The following is a 17,782-nucleotide window of genomic DNA, read 5'->3' on the forward strand; positions in this document are numbered from 1 at the left end:
CAGGCAATTCCAAAAGTGTTAAAAAACGTTCTCTTAAACTACACAAAGTCAAGATAAAAAAACAAACAAAAACAAAACACAACAGCGCAGGTACATGACATACTGGCGTTCCAAATAAGCGCATTGAAATAAAGATAAAAACAAATTAAAAAAAAAGAGAGAAAACAACAAACAAAATATACAACTCTGTGTGACAAGTTAAAGCAAAGTCCTACAGTAGAGAAGGCGACAGACATGATTGAATAAAAAAATAAACAAAATAAACAACAGGAAGACACTGATGCTACAAATAAATTTGAAATATATGTACAAGACCCTGTTTTCCTTTAGTTTGTATGTATGCATGATTGTGTGTGTTTGTGTGTGCAGATGCCGTAGTGTGTGGGTTCTTTACTTTCTTGTTGAGTTCTTGTGAGTCCGTCTCTCGGTAGTTGATGAAACAGTGTGTTGTCAGTTTGATAATAATCTCCTTTAGTCGCACATACAAAACGTCCCCTGCAGTAGAGGACTCGTCCACCTGACAGAACGAGGGAACCAGTGTCCACAGACCCGGCTCCGTCCCTCGCTGCCAGTGCACAAGGGTTCACTCTGAACCAAATGAATTCAAACCTGTCTTGGTGTAATGATAGCTAGCCCCATGACCATTAACTATGTTCCTAAGAGCTGCCAGACTGAGCCCAGCCTAACTACGTCTGACCTGCCTGATCTCCCTCCAGTCGGTCAGTCTCTCCTCATTACCAGATGACACTGGAGATGCTGGTCTCCCTTGGCAGCAGAGGCAGCATGGCGTTGTTGGCATGTGCCTCCTCCAGGCTGTGGTCGCGACTCTTCCCGGGCGGCCTCTGTCCGTTCAGCAGTGTCAGTGGGATGTTGCAGTAGGTGTGCTGGTTGCCCAGAGAGGAGAGAGGCGGCAGGGTCCCTCCAGGGGGGATGTCGTACTCGTAGCTGCGGTAGTAGTGTTTCTGCCTCATGGTGGTGTGGTAGGTGTTGTGGAAGGAGGAGCGCAGCTCCGGGTGGGCGGTGGCCATGGCGGTGGAGGTGGCCGCCGCCATGGAGATGGCTGAGACGGTCTGCAGCTCTCCGAAGGGGCCCTGCTCGCTGACGTCCAGCGCCGGCTCGTGGCTGAGCATGGGCTCTGTGCGCCTGAAGGGCATCTCGTACTGGAGCTGCTTCCAGAACTTGGAGCTGAGCTTGTTGCTCTTGGGGCCGCGCCACTTGATGACGGTAAGGGTTTTAATGGTATGCTTGAGCGCCTCCACCTCCTGGTAGTTCATGATGCCACGCAGCTCGGCGCACTCGATCAGGATGACTTTGATCTCGCCGGTCACCAGCATGTTGCGCAGCCGCGTCTCCAGCTCAAAGATGCTCCATCCCCGCCGCACCACATAGTTGGGTGTCATAACGATTATGAGCCGTTTGCTCTGGTCTACGCAGCGCGCCACATCCTCTATGTAGGCTGGAGAACACAAGTGGTAAAAAAGAAAGGGGAAAAAATGCAGAGACTTACGATTTGTGTGACAGTTCAAGGAGTCATATATGTTTTGGGTTGAAGAAATGCTGTAACTTTATGAGAACAGGGCTTGACACACAACAATGATGGATGCACATAGACATAAAACACAAGACAATGACAGCTGACACAGGGACACACACATAGCCTCAGCAAACATGTACACGGGTCACTAATGTCTATCTCATTATACTGACTCTTCTAGTGTATTGTGTGCAGTTGGTGGTGTGTATATATCCACATATGAATGATGGTGTGCAGATGCATACAAATATATACATGTGTTTACATTTACTGCACATGTGAGTGTGTGTTTTGTGTATACGTGCAGTGTAAGGATTCTGTACTGAAATCTGGAAGGCAGACTCACACACAAATTAAGCTCAGCACTGCGCTACAAATGGCTGTGGATGGAGGATGATGACTGATAAAGCTGCATTAGGCTCGGTCGCTGTCTACTGAACCAGGCCTGATGTTTCAGATCACACCACAGCGGCACTCTAAAGCCTCCCTCTCCCGCTTCGTAGGAGCAAGTGAATGTGGCTGATAAAAAAGAGGAAAAGACTGAGGGAGAGTACCTCCAAGGAGTCTTGTGTCATCCTGGTAATGCTCATTGGTGAGACCTAAACATAAACATTTTAACATTCAAACTCAGGTCACAGGAAGAACACAGCACACACACAGCAACATGTTCAACACAGTCATCAACATGGCCCTCTCTTCCCCTCACTCATCTTTTTTTTTTTTTTTTTTTTTTTTTTTTGCACATCATTTTTTCCTATTTGTAAATCGGTCTACAATGATTTTGGTTCGCATTGATGCTGGCGGCAATTTTCTTTTGATTAAAGGAAGGCGGCTGCTCATCCAGCAAGGCTCAGAGACTTCACACATTTCACACTGATGTTTAATTCTGTCTGGACCATGTAGGATGTGTTTGCGTTTTATCTGTTCCACATGAAGCCTACAAACATACAGCATCACTTCTAACTACAGCACACTGCGTACCACTGGCACAGACAGACTACTAAGCAGAGTTAGCACGCATGAGAATATGTTCAGACAGAATTTTCATGCATTTATTAATGCATGGATGAGAACTGGCGAGGATGAGAAAATGTGCTCAGTATATTACATATGTATACAGTAATCCCATATCCATAGTGCATGTTGTGGCCAGAGGGGTTTGCAAGGATGCAAGAAAGAAAATGTTTTGTATGTCACATCCAATAGTTGAATAAATATTAGTTTCTCTCGCCCCCCGCATTTGGAAATTTAGAACAATGATCCATTCATCTCAGTGGATCCCATCCATCACTTGTGAAGGCTTTGAGGAGACAATAAGCATGGATTTTTACAGCATTATGCATTATCTGGGTATTATCTGCTTTACCCGAGGAGTATTAAATGTTGAAACACAGGACAGTGACAGTGAAAAACACTGAAGACAAACAACACACACACACAAAAAAAACACCTAAAACTTTGGCAAATGTGACAAACACCGCAGCAGCTATACGAGTATTCAAGTCACAGTAAATGCCTTCACACTGCAGAACAGTGTGCGCATTTTGGACAGAGGTACGTAAACACACACATACACACACACGGAAACACACAAACATACAGTTCTTACTTCCTGTGGGAATGAGGTCTCGATCTGGGATAAAGAGTTTGTAGCCATAATGTTTCTCCAGGACGTCGGGGAGGATCTCCAGGGCAAATCGCTCCTCCTCCCTGGTTTCCTGACTCCACTGGTCAGGGTCCACTTTGGTGTAGGACAGGTATGCATCATAGTCCTTATTATCTGTAAAACAACAGGCAGTGAGAGGTGACCAGTGTGTCAATGTAGTGAACAAAAAAAATGTGACTAAAATATTTGTCAGAGACCCCTTTTTCAATAAAATGACTATGATGAAGACTCATTAAAATGATAACTCAATTCCTTGTAGTAGAGGGTGACAACAACATAACGAAACAAAAACAGCAGTGAAACAAAGGCGCTTTGATTCCAAGCTAATAACTAGAGTTGGGACAGAATGAGGTGTAATAAAATGGTAAATGGACTGCATTACTATGGCGCTTTTCTCGTCTACCGACTACTCAAAGCACTTTACACAAACGAGCAGTAAACCAATAAACAGAGTCACTGAATTATGATGAAACTCGAATGTCACCGGGGAGGCCAATACAACCAACCAGAGATTTAGTCAACTTAGCAGTGACTCGACTAAATCAAAATAAAATGACTAAAATGCGACAAGGACTATTAGTCACACTATTAGTCAGGAATGTGCAGCACAAAGACGCAATAACCCTTGACAACTGAGTGCACGATCCGGAGCTTGGATGTAATACCAGCACTTCACACTAGCTTTCAATCCGGTGTGTATGACTCACATATACAGACGAGCATAAGGAATAAACTGAGGTAGACACAAAAATACCCAAATCATGATTCACACAATACCCAATCCCCTGTCTCAAAATGATTCCCAGAAGACAGTAGGGAGAACTGAAAAAGCAGAAAATAGGTGACGGGAGACAGAGAGAGAGAGAGAGACAGAGAGAGAAACAATACTGTGGTGACAGCGTGTGCAGTGAGTCCTAGTCATTATGCTCTGTAGAAGCCTGGGAATGTGGGTCAGCCAAGAAGGGAAGCGGGCGTTTTCTCAAGCTCTTTGAGGAGCACATACAGCTTTGAAACCCCGCCGGAGAGGCCAGGGCTGCGATCAACAGCGTGCAAACATCAAACACCACCTTCAAATTAGCGACCGACCTCGCAAATTAACCATCGAGCAAACTCTGAAAATCAAAAACAGCTTGTACGAGCAACCGCTGACAGTCTCATCTCATCATGTGGAGGTCTGAGTCAACAAAACAGTCTGCCATAGATAATTCATAACACTGTAAAAAGAATGACTTAAAAAAAAAAAAAAAAAAAAGGACTGCTGAAATTTTGAACAGAGCGCAGAGTGAAAATGCAAAGTAATGGGAAGATGCTGGCTCTCAAACAGACAAATCCTAAACTGGGGGAACTGCAAACTGCATTCTTGAGAGAAAACAAAAAGTTTTTTCTCCAATTTCAGGCTGTTCGCTCTCCTATCTGTTCTTCGGGGAGGCCGCCTGGAGCCCGCCCAGTCTCCCTGTCCTGCTATCTGGCTTTCCACAGAGGAAGGTGGGCATCACTCCATGACATATTGAGACTGATCTCTTTTTAAATGGGCAACAAATTGAAAATCTGTCTCCTCTCTTTCCCCATGCAGCCATTGCGTCAACGTACACACCGATCACGTGTGTGTGCATAGCCGCACCGGAGCGCCAGGGTGTCTGTGTGTATGGGGGAGAGTGAGTGAGAGAGAGAGAGAGAGAGAGACAGAAGGAGAGAGTGAGAGACAGAGAGAAAGGGAAAATAGGCTGCTGTCACTGAGATAGGATAGAGATGGCATTTGTGTCTACCAGAGAGCTTGTTATGGAAAGAACACACTCACACATTCAAGTAGGCATGCATACAGACACACAAACATAGGCACATGTGCAGACCCACACACACACACACACACACACAGTCATCTGTTCTTGACATTAAGATTTTAGATAAGGATGACATGGTCGATGTGAGGACAGGACACAGTGGTGGGGAAAGCGCCGCAGACAGAGGCGGAGGCAGACTCGGGGGACGGGGAGTTGATTCATTTGCGGGGCTTTTGTGCCGCCGGTCGCCAGTTTTGTTACCTCCGTCCACGTCCTCGCTGCCAAAGTGTCTCCGGTAGAAAAGCATGAGCTCAATCTTGTAGCATTTGTAGAGGGAGATGAGGAAGATGAGCAGCAGCAGAATTGCTCCCAGCCCTCCTGCCAGCTCCACGGTATACATGAGCTCTGCTGAAAGGGGGTTGACACACACCAGACACACACACACACACACACAGACATAAAAACAGCAGAGGATAAATTTAATAATACTGAGGCAATCATGATTTAAAGTATCAATGAAACATTATTTTGAGAGTCTCTTAGTTCCTTTCAGTAATTCGATGTATTTCCTGTCAAAGCTGTTTTTTTGGGCTGGTGCTTAATACCAAAAGACATCTTTCAAAAGTGTAAATAAATTGGGGGGAGAAAGGCAGTTTTCGGTGATGGGATGAGTGTGATTGTTCAAAAATGTGATGTTTTAATTGGCTGAAATTGTTGTTCATGCCTACTGGTTAAGCATGACATCAACACTGAAGGCACACTGTTTTCTAGGACATAGAAATAATTGGATGTTGATATATATATATAAAAAATTAATGAATAAAATCAAAATCAAAATTAAGTTAAATTAAATTAAGCAGGTGAAAATGAAGGGTGGATGGAAAACGACAAAAATTAACATTTTTGAACAACATAATTATTCAAAAATGTTAAAATTTCAACACAAAAATTCAAAAAATAAGGCAATTTTACAAATTCTTTGGCATTTACTGTAACACATGTGACTACCCTGGCATGGGAAGTTAAATGTTTTTTTTGTCATTTCATTGTGACTTATGTAACTATGTTAACAGTCTGGATGTTTGTCTGTGCATGAATACACAGACGTAAGATACGACGTGGTGTGATAATGCCACTTGCACCAGGTTTGACTTTTCCTCCTTGACAACTCCCCCTGTTAACCTAACAGAATGAGATTCAATGGGCTATATTAACATTTACTATAAAGGCTGGACAGTCATCTGTGGTTTCAGTGCTCAACTGCGGGCCAAGCAGTATCAATCTCCAGGGGTAAGAGACACGAGGTTCATAATGAGTTTGAGAAAAAAGAGAGGGCGCAGTAGAGGGAGACAGAAGAGATAAATAGCGGATGATGAGAAATTGGGTTCATTTTCTGGGAGCAGCACAGCGACAACATTGCTCTCCACACTGGCTGTCTTCCATAGTGGGACTTCTGACAGTTTCAGACATGGATGGAAGCATTTTCAAAACAGGAGGCTTCAATTTACTCATCTCTCTAACTCCCCTCTCCATCACATCGCTCCCCCTTCTCTTTGCTCACTTTTTTCTCGCTTGCTCTTCCTTCCTTTCTCCCCTCGCTCTCTCCATTTATTTCTCTTCTTTATTCTTTCCTCTCCACCTCCTCCCGCTCCCCTCCCGTTCCCCAGAGACCAAGCTCGGGGAGGAATGAGTTATGTTGTGTATTAAAGCAGCATTTACCTGGCTGGCTCAGCTAGAGCAGGTGCACCTTATATCACTGTCACCACACACAGGAACACCCAATGGCTGCCATAGCAACCACAATGCATCTTCTATACTACCACGGATCATAAACACTGCAAAAATATATGTTGTTATGAGACACTCGGTCTTGTATGGAGTCTTAAAATCTTATTTTTAATACAAAAAGTGCAAAATTCTTAGTAAAAGTAAGTTTTCTTAGTATGAAAGTGGTCTTCCTTATTTCAGAATAATGTTACTTGTCATTATTGCACCACATGGGGAGCTTTTAAATTTTTAAGACTCCGAATTCGACAAAATACCTTTTTTTGCATACATCAACGAATACTCTATCTCAGCAATGTAATGATTCCACTGACAGGCACCAGTTGTTGCTGTTGTTGTCATGTAGTAATACATGTTATTTCAGGACCTCTCAATAGACTGTGACAGATCAACAGCATTCATCCTCCCTCTTTAAGTCGTTTCACTGACACTACTTTACACCCCCCACTTACTTCCCACTGCTCTCTGTTTTTTTCTGAGGTAGAAGGAAATGCAGCCTACAGAGACACTCACAGCCCTGCTGTAGGGATTATGAGTGATGCATTCTGGGAGGGGAAACATGAAATAAACATCAGAATAATGAGAGAGGGAGAGAGAGAGAGAGAGAGAGAGAGAGAGAGAGAGAGAGAGAGAGAGAGAGAGAGAGAGAGAGAGAGAGAGAGAGAGGGAGAGAGAGAGACCTAGCTAACAATGATTGAAAATCTTTCTTAATCTTGCTGAGTTTGTGTCCTTCTCCTCAGAGAGAGAATAAAATGGAACTGGAAAGTCTACAAAGACAAGTCAAACAGAATTGGGCTGTCTACAAAAGGCGCTCACAGACAGAGTTAAAAGTGGGAAGAGAGACAGACACAGACTTACTATGTAAATGTATGCCAAACTTACTGGCCTGTTGGGAAAAGCCGAGGACCAATTTGCTGTTTAAACAGCCATCAAATTACCTCTCTTTGCTAAGTGACAACCACTGCATGAAGAGAGCTTCAGACAAGTCATGCTAGAGAGCTAGAATAGCTATGCAGCTGCTGGGGCGCATGTAGAAAAAAAACAACAACAAAACAACATAACCAAATGGAGCATAAACACAGATTGCCATGGTGGTAAACACAAGGATGACTGGAGGAGGGAAGGAGGTAGAGAGTTAAAAAAAAGATCAGAGAGGGAGAATAAATGTGTGCTGTTGAAGAGAGTGCTCTGTGCTTTCAGCCTTTCGCCTGAGCAAAAAGATCTTATGAAGTATAGAAGGAAGTATATAGGGCACACCTGCATTAAGCTGCCTTTACCCAGTTGAAAAGGATATTCCTAGGCCTGAAGTGAGTTTTATGAGATGGAAGTGTTTGTAGTGTGTACACTCTAAACCGCAGAGCTCCTTTAAAGCCGCAGTGGGCCAATGTTGAAAAGCTCTTACCCCGTCTGAAGAGCTGGATGGTGGCTTGGCGGCGTCCATTGCCGTTCTCAACATAACAGGAATAATTTCCCAAGTCCCCCTCCTCCACTGAGTCGATCGTCAAGGAGATGGCTACTTCCTGCTCACCGAGGTGCTCTTTGACGACCCTGCAACAAAAAAAAAAAAAGGACACAAAAAATAAACCCACATTCATGCTGCAGCTCAGTATAAGAGATGGATTGCTAGTAAAGTGTTATGTTCTGTTTCGGCCGGTTCCCTTCACGAGAACTTATTTTAAGAGCAGCTAAATTAGAGGGCAAGTATGTGTGAAGCTTTTATGATCAGGTGTTAAACGATGCGGCCCAGGGTGCAGCAATCACAGCACCTATTGTGTTACAATTCACCGGGGCTCCGTGATAAAAAGCGTGCCCGCGTGTCTCCATACAACAAGAGCATATCTCAGTCGAAGCCATGTGTGCCACTGTAAGTACTTCATGGTATGTTAATTTCTTCCTCTGCACTCCAAACATATGAGAAATGAAAATCAATAAGGGCTCCTCTTCCGAGTGTGCGGGGGGGAAATCAAATAATGGCGACGAGAAGAAAATCTTTTTATAGCGGCTGCCATGGTAACGGGGAGAAGGAGAGAAAGTAATATTCCATAAAGTAAATGAGTGTCCCCCGCTGGGCTGGTTGAGCCTGATGGAGGGGAGAATGGGGAGATAATGCTCCCTCATACCTTACGCACACTACTTAGCCCACTTTTACAGCACCCGCAGCACAAATGACAGTTTGGAGGAAACAAAGAGCAAATGACAGAGGTCTTGTCTTGTTTGTGAGAGGGTGTGTGTGTGCGCACGGTTGTGAGCATTTATAATTTATGTGTTAATATGTTTCTGTGTGAGAGATGGAGAGTGGGAAGAGAGAAAAGAAGTGTTTGACTGTGTAGGGGGGGATAATGACTGCTCTCAAGGATGTCTCCCCTCTCATCTTCAAGCCAATAAACTGCACATAAGGACAGCTTGTTGGGGAGATTTGTCATCAGTAATTGAAAGTGTATCATGGGCTCTGTGGAAAGAGGCTGAGGCAGTGCCGACGGTATTTGTAGTTTCAGTCGAGTTTGTTGTTGAAGTGGAAGGGTGGAGGCTGGGAGAAGGCGGCACAGGAGTGATTCATGTCTCTCCAAGGAGCGGTGGGCACTTTGAAGCCTCCCGTTTCAGATTATCTCATATTATCAGCCGACAGAACTCGCTGCTGCACAATTTGGTGGCTACTAGATGGATACGGGCTTCTGCTGGGCATCATGAGGCTCGAATGGAGACGATGAGGAACGAAGCTAGGGGAGTAACGACAGTCCACATGTGGAGACACAAAGCTCTGGATGGGAGAAAAATCAAAGTATCTGTCCGAAATACCACACGCTGGGCTTAGCTGCGTCCGCTGCGGCCAACTTAGTATGCAAAAAAGATGTGAGTGTTACAGAGTTTGTAGAGTCCCATGTAACTCTTTGTAAAACTCTTTGTAAAACCCTCTATTTGCCTTTCGGGTGATTTGCTTTATCGATACAGAGACACCCCCGACTGAGTAAATTGTGATAGTATTCCCAAACTATGGCCGCAGGCACTTTTTCTTTTCAATATTCTCGCACTCCCTCATTAGCAAATCCACTGTGTTTGCTCATTTAGTGATCAATTTCCAACTTATTCATTCCTTTTATTCATTCAATCCGACGTACACCTGCAAACCACCAACTGAACTCGGTCAATAAAATATTGATCACCTCCTTTATTATGCTGAGCCAGATTTGTTTTGCTAATTTATTAATCTCTGTGTGCTATGCTAATGTCCAGTCATCCGTGCTATGATAACAACAATAGCCCTGTCCCGGCCTGTGCAAATGAGAATTTATGGGCCCCCGTTACCATAGAAATGAACTCCTCCGAATCAATAGGCTCAGAGTTGGGTAAATAGACGCCTGCAGAAATTCTGAGCTCAAGGTATGAGTGCTCTTCTCCAGGCTTAAGTTTGGCTGCTGATGCATTAGTAATAAAGTAGGCAGTCTAAAAGTGTGTGGGTGTCGGCCTGGAGAAGAGAGGTAAACCTTGGAAACATGTCCATGTCGACTGTATCATCTAAATAGGAGATAGCCCGGCTGCAGGGCGAGCAGAGATTTGTTCGTGTTTAGTCTCCTCTCTCTTTATCTTTCCACCTCTTTGTCAAATCCCTTTCTCTTGCTGTCTTTATGGGAGTAAAACTGAGCCACTGGCAGGATCAGAGTAGGCCTAGGGTAACGGCACCGAGACTAAAGAATGCATGATCAAATATATTATTGATCTGCTGCATGAAATATCGGAATGAATTATTGAAGACATGACCCCTCAGCTGATGAGTGGGGGAATCCTAGGGAAGGGCGTGATGGAGGAAGGAAGATAGATATCGAGAGGCAAAGACAGCAGAGCGGCAGCAGTTGTTAAAATGAGATTTGCCTCTGTGGTGCGCTCATGTCAGTACACATGCAAACTTACTATCACTGATGCATCTTCTTTACTTTCTGCCCCAATGACTTCCTCCTAATCTCTCGCCCTTTCCCCTTGTATCTTTTTTTCTTCTGTCTGCTTTTGCTTTTCGGTTTTCTCTATCTCTCTTGCTCTCTTTCCCCTTTCCCCCTTATCCCTCCTGTTTCCCCTCTCTTCCATCCCTCTACTCCTCCTCCCCGGCTCCCTATGGCCCATCTGCATGCTGCTAAAGGTGGTTGCAGTGAGGCCGATAGCGATAGTGGCGGCGGTGTGAAAAATGGTGGTTGTTAACCATCTGACAGGGCTGTCTCCCCAGAGCAGCAGTCTCTCCAAACAGCGCCTGGCCCCTAATGGGAAACATGCACATGGATCAGAGAATGGACTTGTTTAAATGTGTTACACCATGGGGAGGGCGAAGCGCGGAGATGGACTTGTTTTAAATGTCGTACAGACTTCAGAGAAGGGCTTTGTGGCTGCACTTTACTAAGTTTCACTGAAGGCAGACACAGCCCGATATAGAAAGGGCATTGTTTAAATGTGTTACACTAGAAAGCCACAGATATACACATAAATTATTTCAAGCACAGCAGTTGTAGAAGACAATACAAGGGGAGAGCTCAGCAAAATTTAGTACATTCACTCCTGGTGGAGAAGATAAGCAAAAAGGCATGTTCAAATTACAGGGAGAGAAAATTGGACACAGACTTGTTTACAGTGGTTTTACAAAAAGTGTGGCAGCAAGGACAAGCCAACAAATCAGATGTGTTTGGACTTCCTGCGCCGGCAATCAGACAGCAGATAGAGAATGACTGATGAGAGAGGGCTGGTGTTTCGAGGGACAGATTTCTGGACTTTCACCGTCAAACTGGACCTGACAGACCGGCCACTTTAGGGAACAGTTTGTCACAGACCTCAGCTGAGAGCAAAGTGTCATACCACTGCAAGACTGAGAGCCTCAACAATCTTTCATAACACTTTTCATTATCGTATTAACCTTTATAAATCACACAGGAACCAAACAACACTAATCTAATGGCATGGTAATTCATCTGTGACTACATCTGTTATCAAGTCTTGATTGCTACCGTTTGACTTCATCTACAGCTGCCTGCGTGCTTACTTGATGTCGCTCTCCTGGACTCTCTCTTCATCCAGGTCCTCTATGAACTTCTCCCCCTTCATCCAGTAGATGAGAGGGCTGACGTCGCCGCTGTAGCCAAAAAACGCCCGGCATGTCAGGTTCAAAGCACCCCCTGCAAGCACAGGAAACAGCGTGCTGTCATTCTCAATAGTTCAGCTGACTTGTGCAAAAACTAAAAGTGTGGTGTTACAATATATATCAGTTCCATAAGACACTTTCAACAGAAACACTTTGAAACACACATACAGCTCCAGGAATACGGCACGTCAAAGGTGGCGGCATGAGAGTGTTTTCAAGTGAGCAACCTTTTCTTGTCTGATGCACCTTCACCAAACCAGAGGACAGAAACAACAGTGATTGAAGCAGACAGCATGCAAAAAGACCTTGTGAAGGCTTTTCACACCTACACAGAGTGGAGGTGGGAAACCTGGGTAAAATGTTTTGATTTTCTCATGTTACGCACACACACACAACAAAGCATTGTACTGCAAATAAACAGCAGTGAACACAGGGGGGCACTCAAGACCTGCCTAAACCACCCCTGGAGATCAGGTATTCATATGAGGGAACAAAAAAGGTGAGGGGAAGTGAGAGGAGGAGGACAATAACATTATTTTATTTAGAAATGTGGATGGGTATGAAGGAAGTTCAGGGGTCAACAGCGGCAGCTTGCAGAGTTGATATGTGGGGTGGGGGGGGGGGGCGAAGCTCACATAATCCTCTCAAGTCGTGGTCACTGAAGATCTAAAAGTGTCTTTGTTGCATGAGGAGACAGATTGCTGTTTGATTCAGCAGAAAAGGCTAGGAAAAAAGTCATATTTCACACAGTGATGAAAAGGCGTGGTATCATTCAGGTTATTGAGAGTGTCATTTTGCTATTTAAAGGAATAATTCACCGCTGGAAAGATGCTCTTTTTATGGAAGTCCCAGTCTATGCAGTAGCATACTGCAATATTTTGTAAACTGATGCCACATGTCCAGAGAAAACAGAGAAGACGGGCTGTGGTATTCCTTTTAGCTCAAAAGGTAGAAAACCTACAACAACCAGAATGCATTGCACCTACAGCACTGCAATTCAAACTGGGGTAATGTTCCTATGTGCTAAGCTACTCTTGAATGGACCTCATAAAAACATGTACAGCATTGTGTTTTCATACTCTAATGCTGCCATGTTAGTAACAAAACCCTGTTGCTGTTGCACTTCAGATGTTCGTTTCACCCCACTGACAAAAAACGTGCAAGTATGATTTGCAGTTTGTCAGACTGCCATCCAAATCCACATGGAGGAAAGGTAAACATTGTTCATTTGCATATACTACTGACACTGTAATGATAAAAAGCTGGTTAAAAACCAGTAAAGCATTCTTTTAAGTAATGTCATAAATTCAAAATCATTGATGGGGTTAGGATAAGTGTTGTATCTATATTGTGATATGAGACTAGATATCGCTGTGACTTTGGATATTGAGATAGTGATGGAGTCAGTATTGTTTTTTCCTCGTTTTATGACTCATGATTGACTGAATGAATGATATCTTATGAAAGCACTAATAGCCACCCCTTCAATATCAATATTTATATTTGATTTTGTCCGTATCACCTAGTCCTAGATGGGGTAGAGATAGGAATGATGAACAATGTTAACCTTGTTTTACATGACTTCACCACATTAGCGCTTGTGTGAGCCAATTAGAGATGACATAAAGAGGCTCATGTCACCTGTGAGGCCACTGCAAAGCAGCCTTAGTAACAATATGCATGAGGACATCAGACTCCGGGCAGAATACTATACACATGTTTAGTTTGCATTCCTCTGAAGTGGCGTTCTCACAAGGCCCGGGGTGCAGCAATCACATGCTGCTGCCTCACTACATGTAAACAACACAGTGGTGAGAACGGCACACCATACAGCACATATGCAGGCCAAGGACACTCTCAAGAGAGACAGAGCTGTCTGGCTCCTGGGCATTGGAGTTTAGAAGAACTGTGAAGTAGGTAGAATGATGGTGTGGATGAGGGAGAAGGCCCCCCCCTCACTTTATTATTGCTTTATTTTGTCTGTTTTGTTGAGGTGAGATGCCTTCAAAAGCCTCTAGGGGTTTTCAATCTCACCCACGCAATTAATTCACTTGTGTGAGCTGTTTTGTAAACCTCTTGTCTTACTGCGCAACAATGAAATACTGCTATATAATGCTATATATCGTTTCAGCTTTGACACTGCAATGTGCATATGTGCAGTGGTTACATTGCAGGACGCATGATGCCAAATAATGCAGAGTTCACACTACAAGATTGTAGCCTTGATTTTCCACTCGCCAACAGTTTTTTGGACATCACCGACAAAAGACCCAGACAAGAGGCAAATCGATGCTCACACAGGGGTCACAAATCAGCACTCAGTCGCCACTCCATGTGTGAACTGGTCAAAGACGTGATCTGAGAGACTTGCTGATTCATCGTAAACTCCCGAAAGCTACAGCTGGCTAAACATCTGAACCTGTAGAGTGAAAAGTGTTGTGACTTGGCAATGAGGGTGGCAACAAGCTACAGCCAATGAGAGCGCAAGACACAAGGGGAGGGGAAACCTGGGGGAAGAGTCGCAACACCTGCAGCACGACCAACCATGACTACTAGAAAAGTTCCGCGTTTGCTTAGTCCCAAGAAATTGAGGAAAATTTAGTTGAACTCTGCAATCCATGTTGTTTGTGCTTTTCAGCGCACAAACAACATGGATTGCTCCGTTCTTGTGGACATCCGTATTTGAAGAAAAAAATCCTGTCATGCTTGGTATCACCACTTTTCCTGTGTCACTTCTTGTGTGTGTTCTTTTGACAAAATGTCATTTGGAGACCAGACAGACTCGTCAAGGATTCCTCCTGGTGAAATTGCTTGTAATATGTGACCCTCCTGACGCTGATCAGTCATGTGTGCAAACCACAACGGCTGCAAGATTCCCAATAATCGTGCACAATATGTATTTATCTTCTATCAAGCTTAAATTTGAACATCATTACAAATTGTAGATCACATGTAAATAACACAACTATGACGTATATGTCCATTTGTAAAATTTATCAAGAACAGTTGGAGTGTTTTTCCCAAACACTCCAACTGTTCTCTCTTCACTTGTCAGTGCTGCTGTCAGAGTCAGATACGTGAAACCAGAAATGGAGGAGTCCAAGCTGATTTTTGTAGGCAGAGGGCTAAACCAAGTGTGGTAGAAGTAATAGGAAGGTTTTGCTTTGTTAGAAAAGGATAGACTTTTCAACTACCAAAATAATGAATATTATGATTGTTAATTGTATACTTGTGCATGGATAAGACACTGCATGTCTGGTGAAATTTTCTGTATATTTTCATATCACAGTATATATCACAGACATTATGCAGCCCTAGTTGGGATTATTAGGCAGAGTGTGAGAAAGAAATGCATTGGCATTTGGAGATGAATTTTTTAATCCCCCTGTATGGCTGCCTGGCATGTTGCAGGACCATGGACAGCTCTCCACAGTGCAGAGGATTGGAGGAAATTGCTATAAAAAGGATGCTATAGGATCTAATGTTCTCTGCCCCCATCATACAGCTCTGATAACTCTGCACCTTATTCTCAAATGCCCTGACCTTGACTGGTGACATACATGTAAGGGCGTCTTCAGAGCACAACTGACATGGCTACTTTTAAAATTCTGTTTGTGCTTGGACTCAGGACATGTATCCTTCCCACAAGCCAGACACAACTTCAAAAGATTTGGGTAGGTCACCCTCACCAGAGGGAAAGTTTGAAGACATACAGGTAAGAAGGGCGGGAGGACACCAAGGAATGAACTGATAGCACCGTCTGTGAGAAGCAGTGGCTGACATTTCCAAAGTTCAACAGCCACTCTCAGCTTGGCATTTGTGCACAGCCAGGCTCTACAAAGGCTACACGCTGTACCTACATAACAGGGACCTCCTGTGTATGTGATCACGCATGCATAGAGACCTGTGCACGCACGCACACACACACACACACACACACACACACACAAACAAATACACACACACACAGGTTTTGTATAGTAGCTTTGTGTAGTACCTTTTGTCTGTCTAACTCAGTTATGAATTAAATAATGATCTGTTTAACAAAGGGACAAAAAGAAAAAAATACTGTACAGCGCTGTGTGTGTGAGAGAGAGAGAGGGAGAAAAGAAGCCTCCTCGCCTTTTTTCAGTTTTATCAACCTCCCTCATGCTGTTAGTTTATCCCAGAGATCAGTTTCAATCTGGGAATTTCATGCTGCCGGCCGCCCCTGCTTGGAGAGGAAGTCTCCACTGAGCTCCCTGGGAATCACAGGAAATTGTTGATGGCCTCCTGCTGCCTCGTTCTAATCCAAGTGCAGCACTACCCCAAAAGCTCTCAAATTCCCCTGGCCCAGAACAGACAGTACCCTGGAGCCTGAAGGTAGACCGGTCCTATTAATACAGTCAGAGTTACTGTAATGCTGTCTCTACAGGGCACTGTTGCCCTTATCGAAACTGCCTGCCTCATCACCGTCATCACTGTCATAGCTGTCATAACTGTCACCATCATCACTAGTTACAACAACCACTATCACCTTTACTATTATCACAGACGCCTGTTCTGCCACCAGCATTAGTGCCAGCATCATTACAACTACTTTGATTATAACCTTTTTATATCCCTTTTTTGTGCAAAATCAGTGAGTAAGGAAGTTGTTTCAGTCCTTTTTCATGCTTTTCACAATGTTTTTGTGTCCAGTTCAGCATTAAATTTACATATCATAACAGTTAACCACAAGCCAACCACAATCATACTAGTCCTCTTGAAACTTCTGGATCTACCTCCATTTCTCACTAGTAGGGTTGGGTGATATGGACAGAGTTGATTATCATGATGTCCTGACTGAATTCCTTGATATATTGATATTATGACCACATTGTAGGGGTAATTATTGGTGCTTTTACAAGATATGTACACACAAGATATCCTTATAAACAATCAGTAATGTGGTGATCAAGCAGTTAGAGGGAAATAATAGAAAAACAAGAAATAACTAGGAAACTAGGAGATGACAACACTTATGCCTTATTATCATATTGTGATGTCCAAAATTCCAGACAAAATCTAGACTCATATCACAATATCGATATAATATTGATATATTACCCATTAAAGCCCTGTCTCTAATTCTAGCACATAAATTACAGGTGAAACCAAACCAAAAACGAAATCAAAAGTCGACACCTCTTCAGACCACGTGAAATAACTCCTATGCTCTCCCTACTGAGCGCCCTGATCTCACATGTCGAGCATGTAGCTACAACTCTCCTCCGGCAGTTCTACTTGGCAGAGTGAAGAGTAATCTACCGACTGTGTTTGCAAGTCTGTTGAAAAAGACTTGCTAATGTTAGCCAGGCATACTGAGAGGACCTTTTCATGTAAAACTGGCATAACTCTGCCATTGGCTTGTGAGCCAGCAAACTAAGATGATGACAAGCTGGTTGAAGTTGGAACAGATTGTAGGAGGGCTATTAACCAGGATTGGAACAATGAGGTGAATAACTCCCACACTATCAAGTTACAGAAAAGGAGCAGCTCTTTAAATCCCTCTGTTCTCTCCTGCTGCTATAGTGCATAGCAACATGATTATTCTCAGCGCGGTGTGTAACACTTGGTAACTCACAAGAATGGCCTTTGTCTCATGGTAATTAATCCTGAGAGTGAATTATTGTTCAGTCTTGACTGTGGTTAAAGACCCGAGCTGGTAACTTTCTTACACATGCACACCTTGAAGGATAATCCTGGTAGACTGTTTCACCTTCAGAGTTAGGGCGCCGTGTTCTGGGATATCTTTGCCACCATGTCTGCCCGTTTTAAAGGATAATCCCGATATTTTTCAACCTGGGTCTTATTGTTCCACCTTTTGGGGTCCAAATGATTGATAGGGACAAACATTTTTGGAATTGGTCCAGTATTGA

General features: G+C 43.7%; 1 protein-coding gene across 1 annotated transcript in view; it reads right to left on the reverse strand.

The window, feature by feature from the left end:
* Positions 1 to 295: 295 nt before the first annotated feature.
* il1rapl1a (interleukin 1 receptor accessory protein-like 1a) overlaps positions 296 to 17,782 on the reverse strand; it is a 138,274-nt gene continuing 120,787 nt past the window's right edge. Inside the window, exons 6-11 of the mRNA XM_030080807.1 lie at positions 11,784 to 11,916; positions 8,169 to 8,314; positions 5,243 to 5,389; positions 3,144 to 3,314; positions 2,089 to 2,133; positions 296 to 1,456 (exon numbers count right to left, since the gene is read on the reverse strand). Of these exons, the coding sequence (XP_029936667.1) occupies positions 735 to 1,456; positions 2,089 to 2,133; positions 3,144 to 3,314; positions 5,243 to 5,389; positions 8,169 to 8,314; positions 11,784 to 11,916 (1,364 nt within the window). The 3' untranslated portion in view covers positions 296 to 734. The remainder of the gene's footprint in view (positions 1,457 to 2,088; positions 2,134 to 3,143; positions 3,315 to 5,242; positions 5,390 to 8,168; positions 8,315 to 11,783; positions 11,917 to 17,782) is intronic.

This window comes from Myripristis murdjan, chromosome 21 (assembly GCF_902150065.1).
Source record: "Myripristis murdjan chromosome 21, fMyrMur1.1, whole genome shotgun sequence".
In the NCBI taxonomy this organism is placed as follows: domain Eukaryota; kingdom Metazoa; phylum Chordata; class Actinopteri; order Holocentriformes; family Holocentridae; genus Myripristis; species Myripristis murdjan.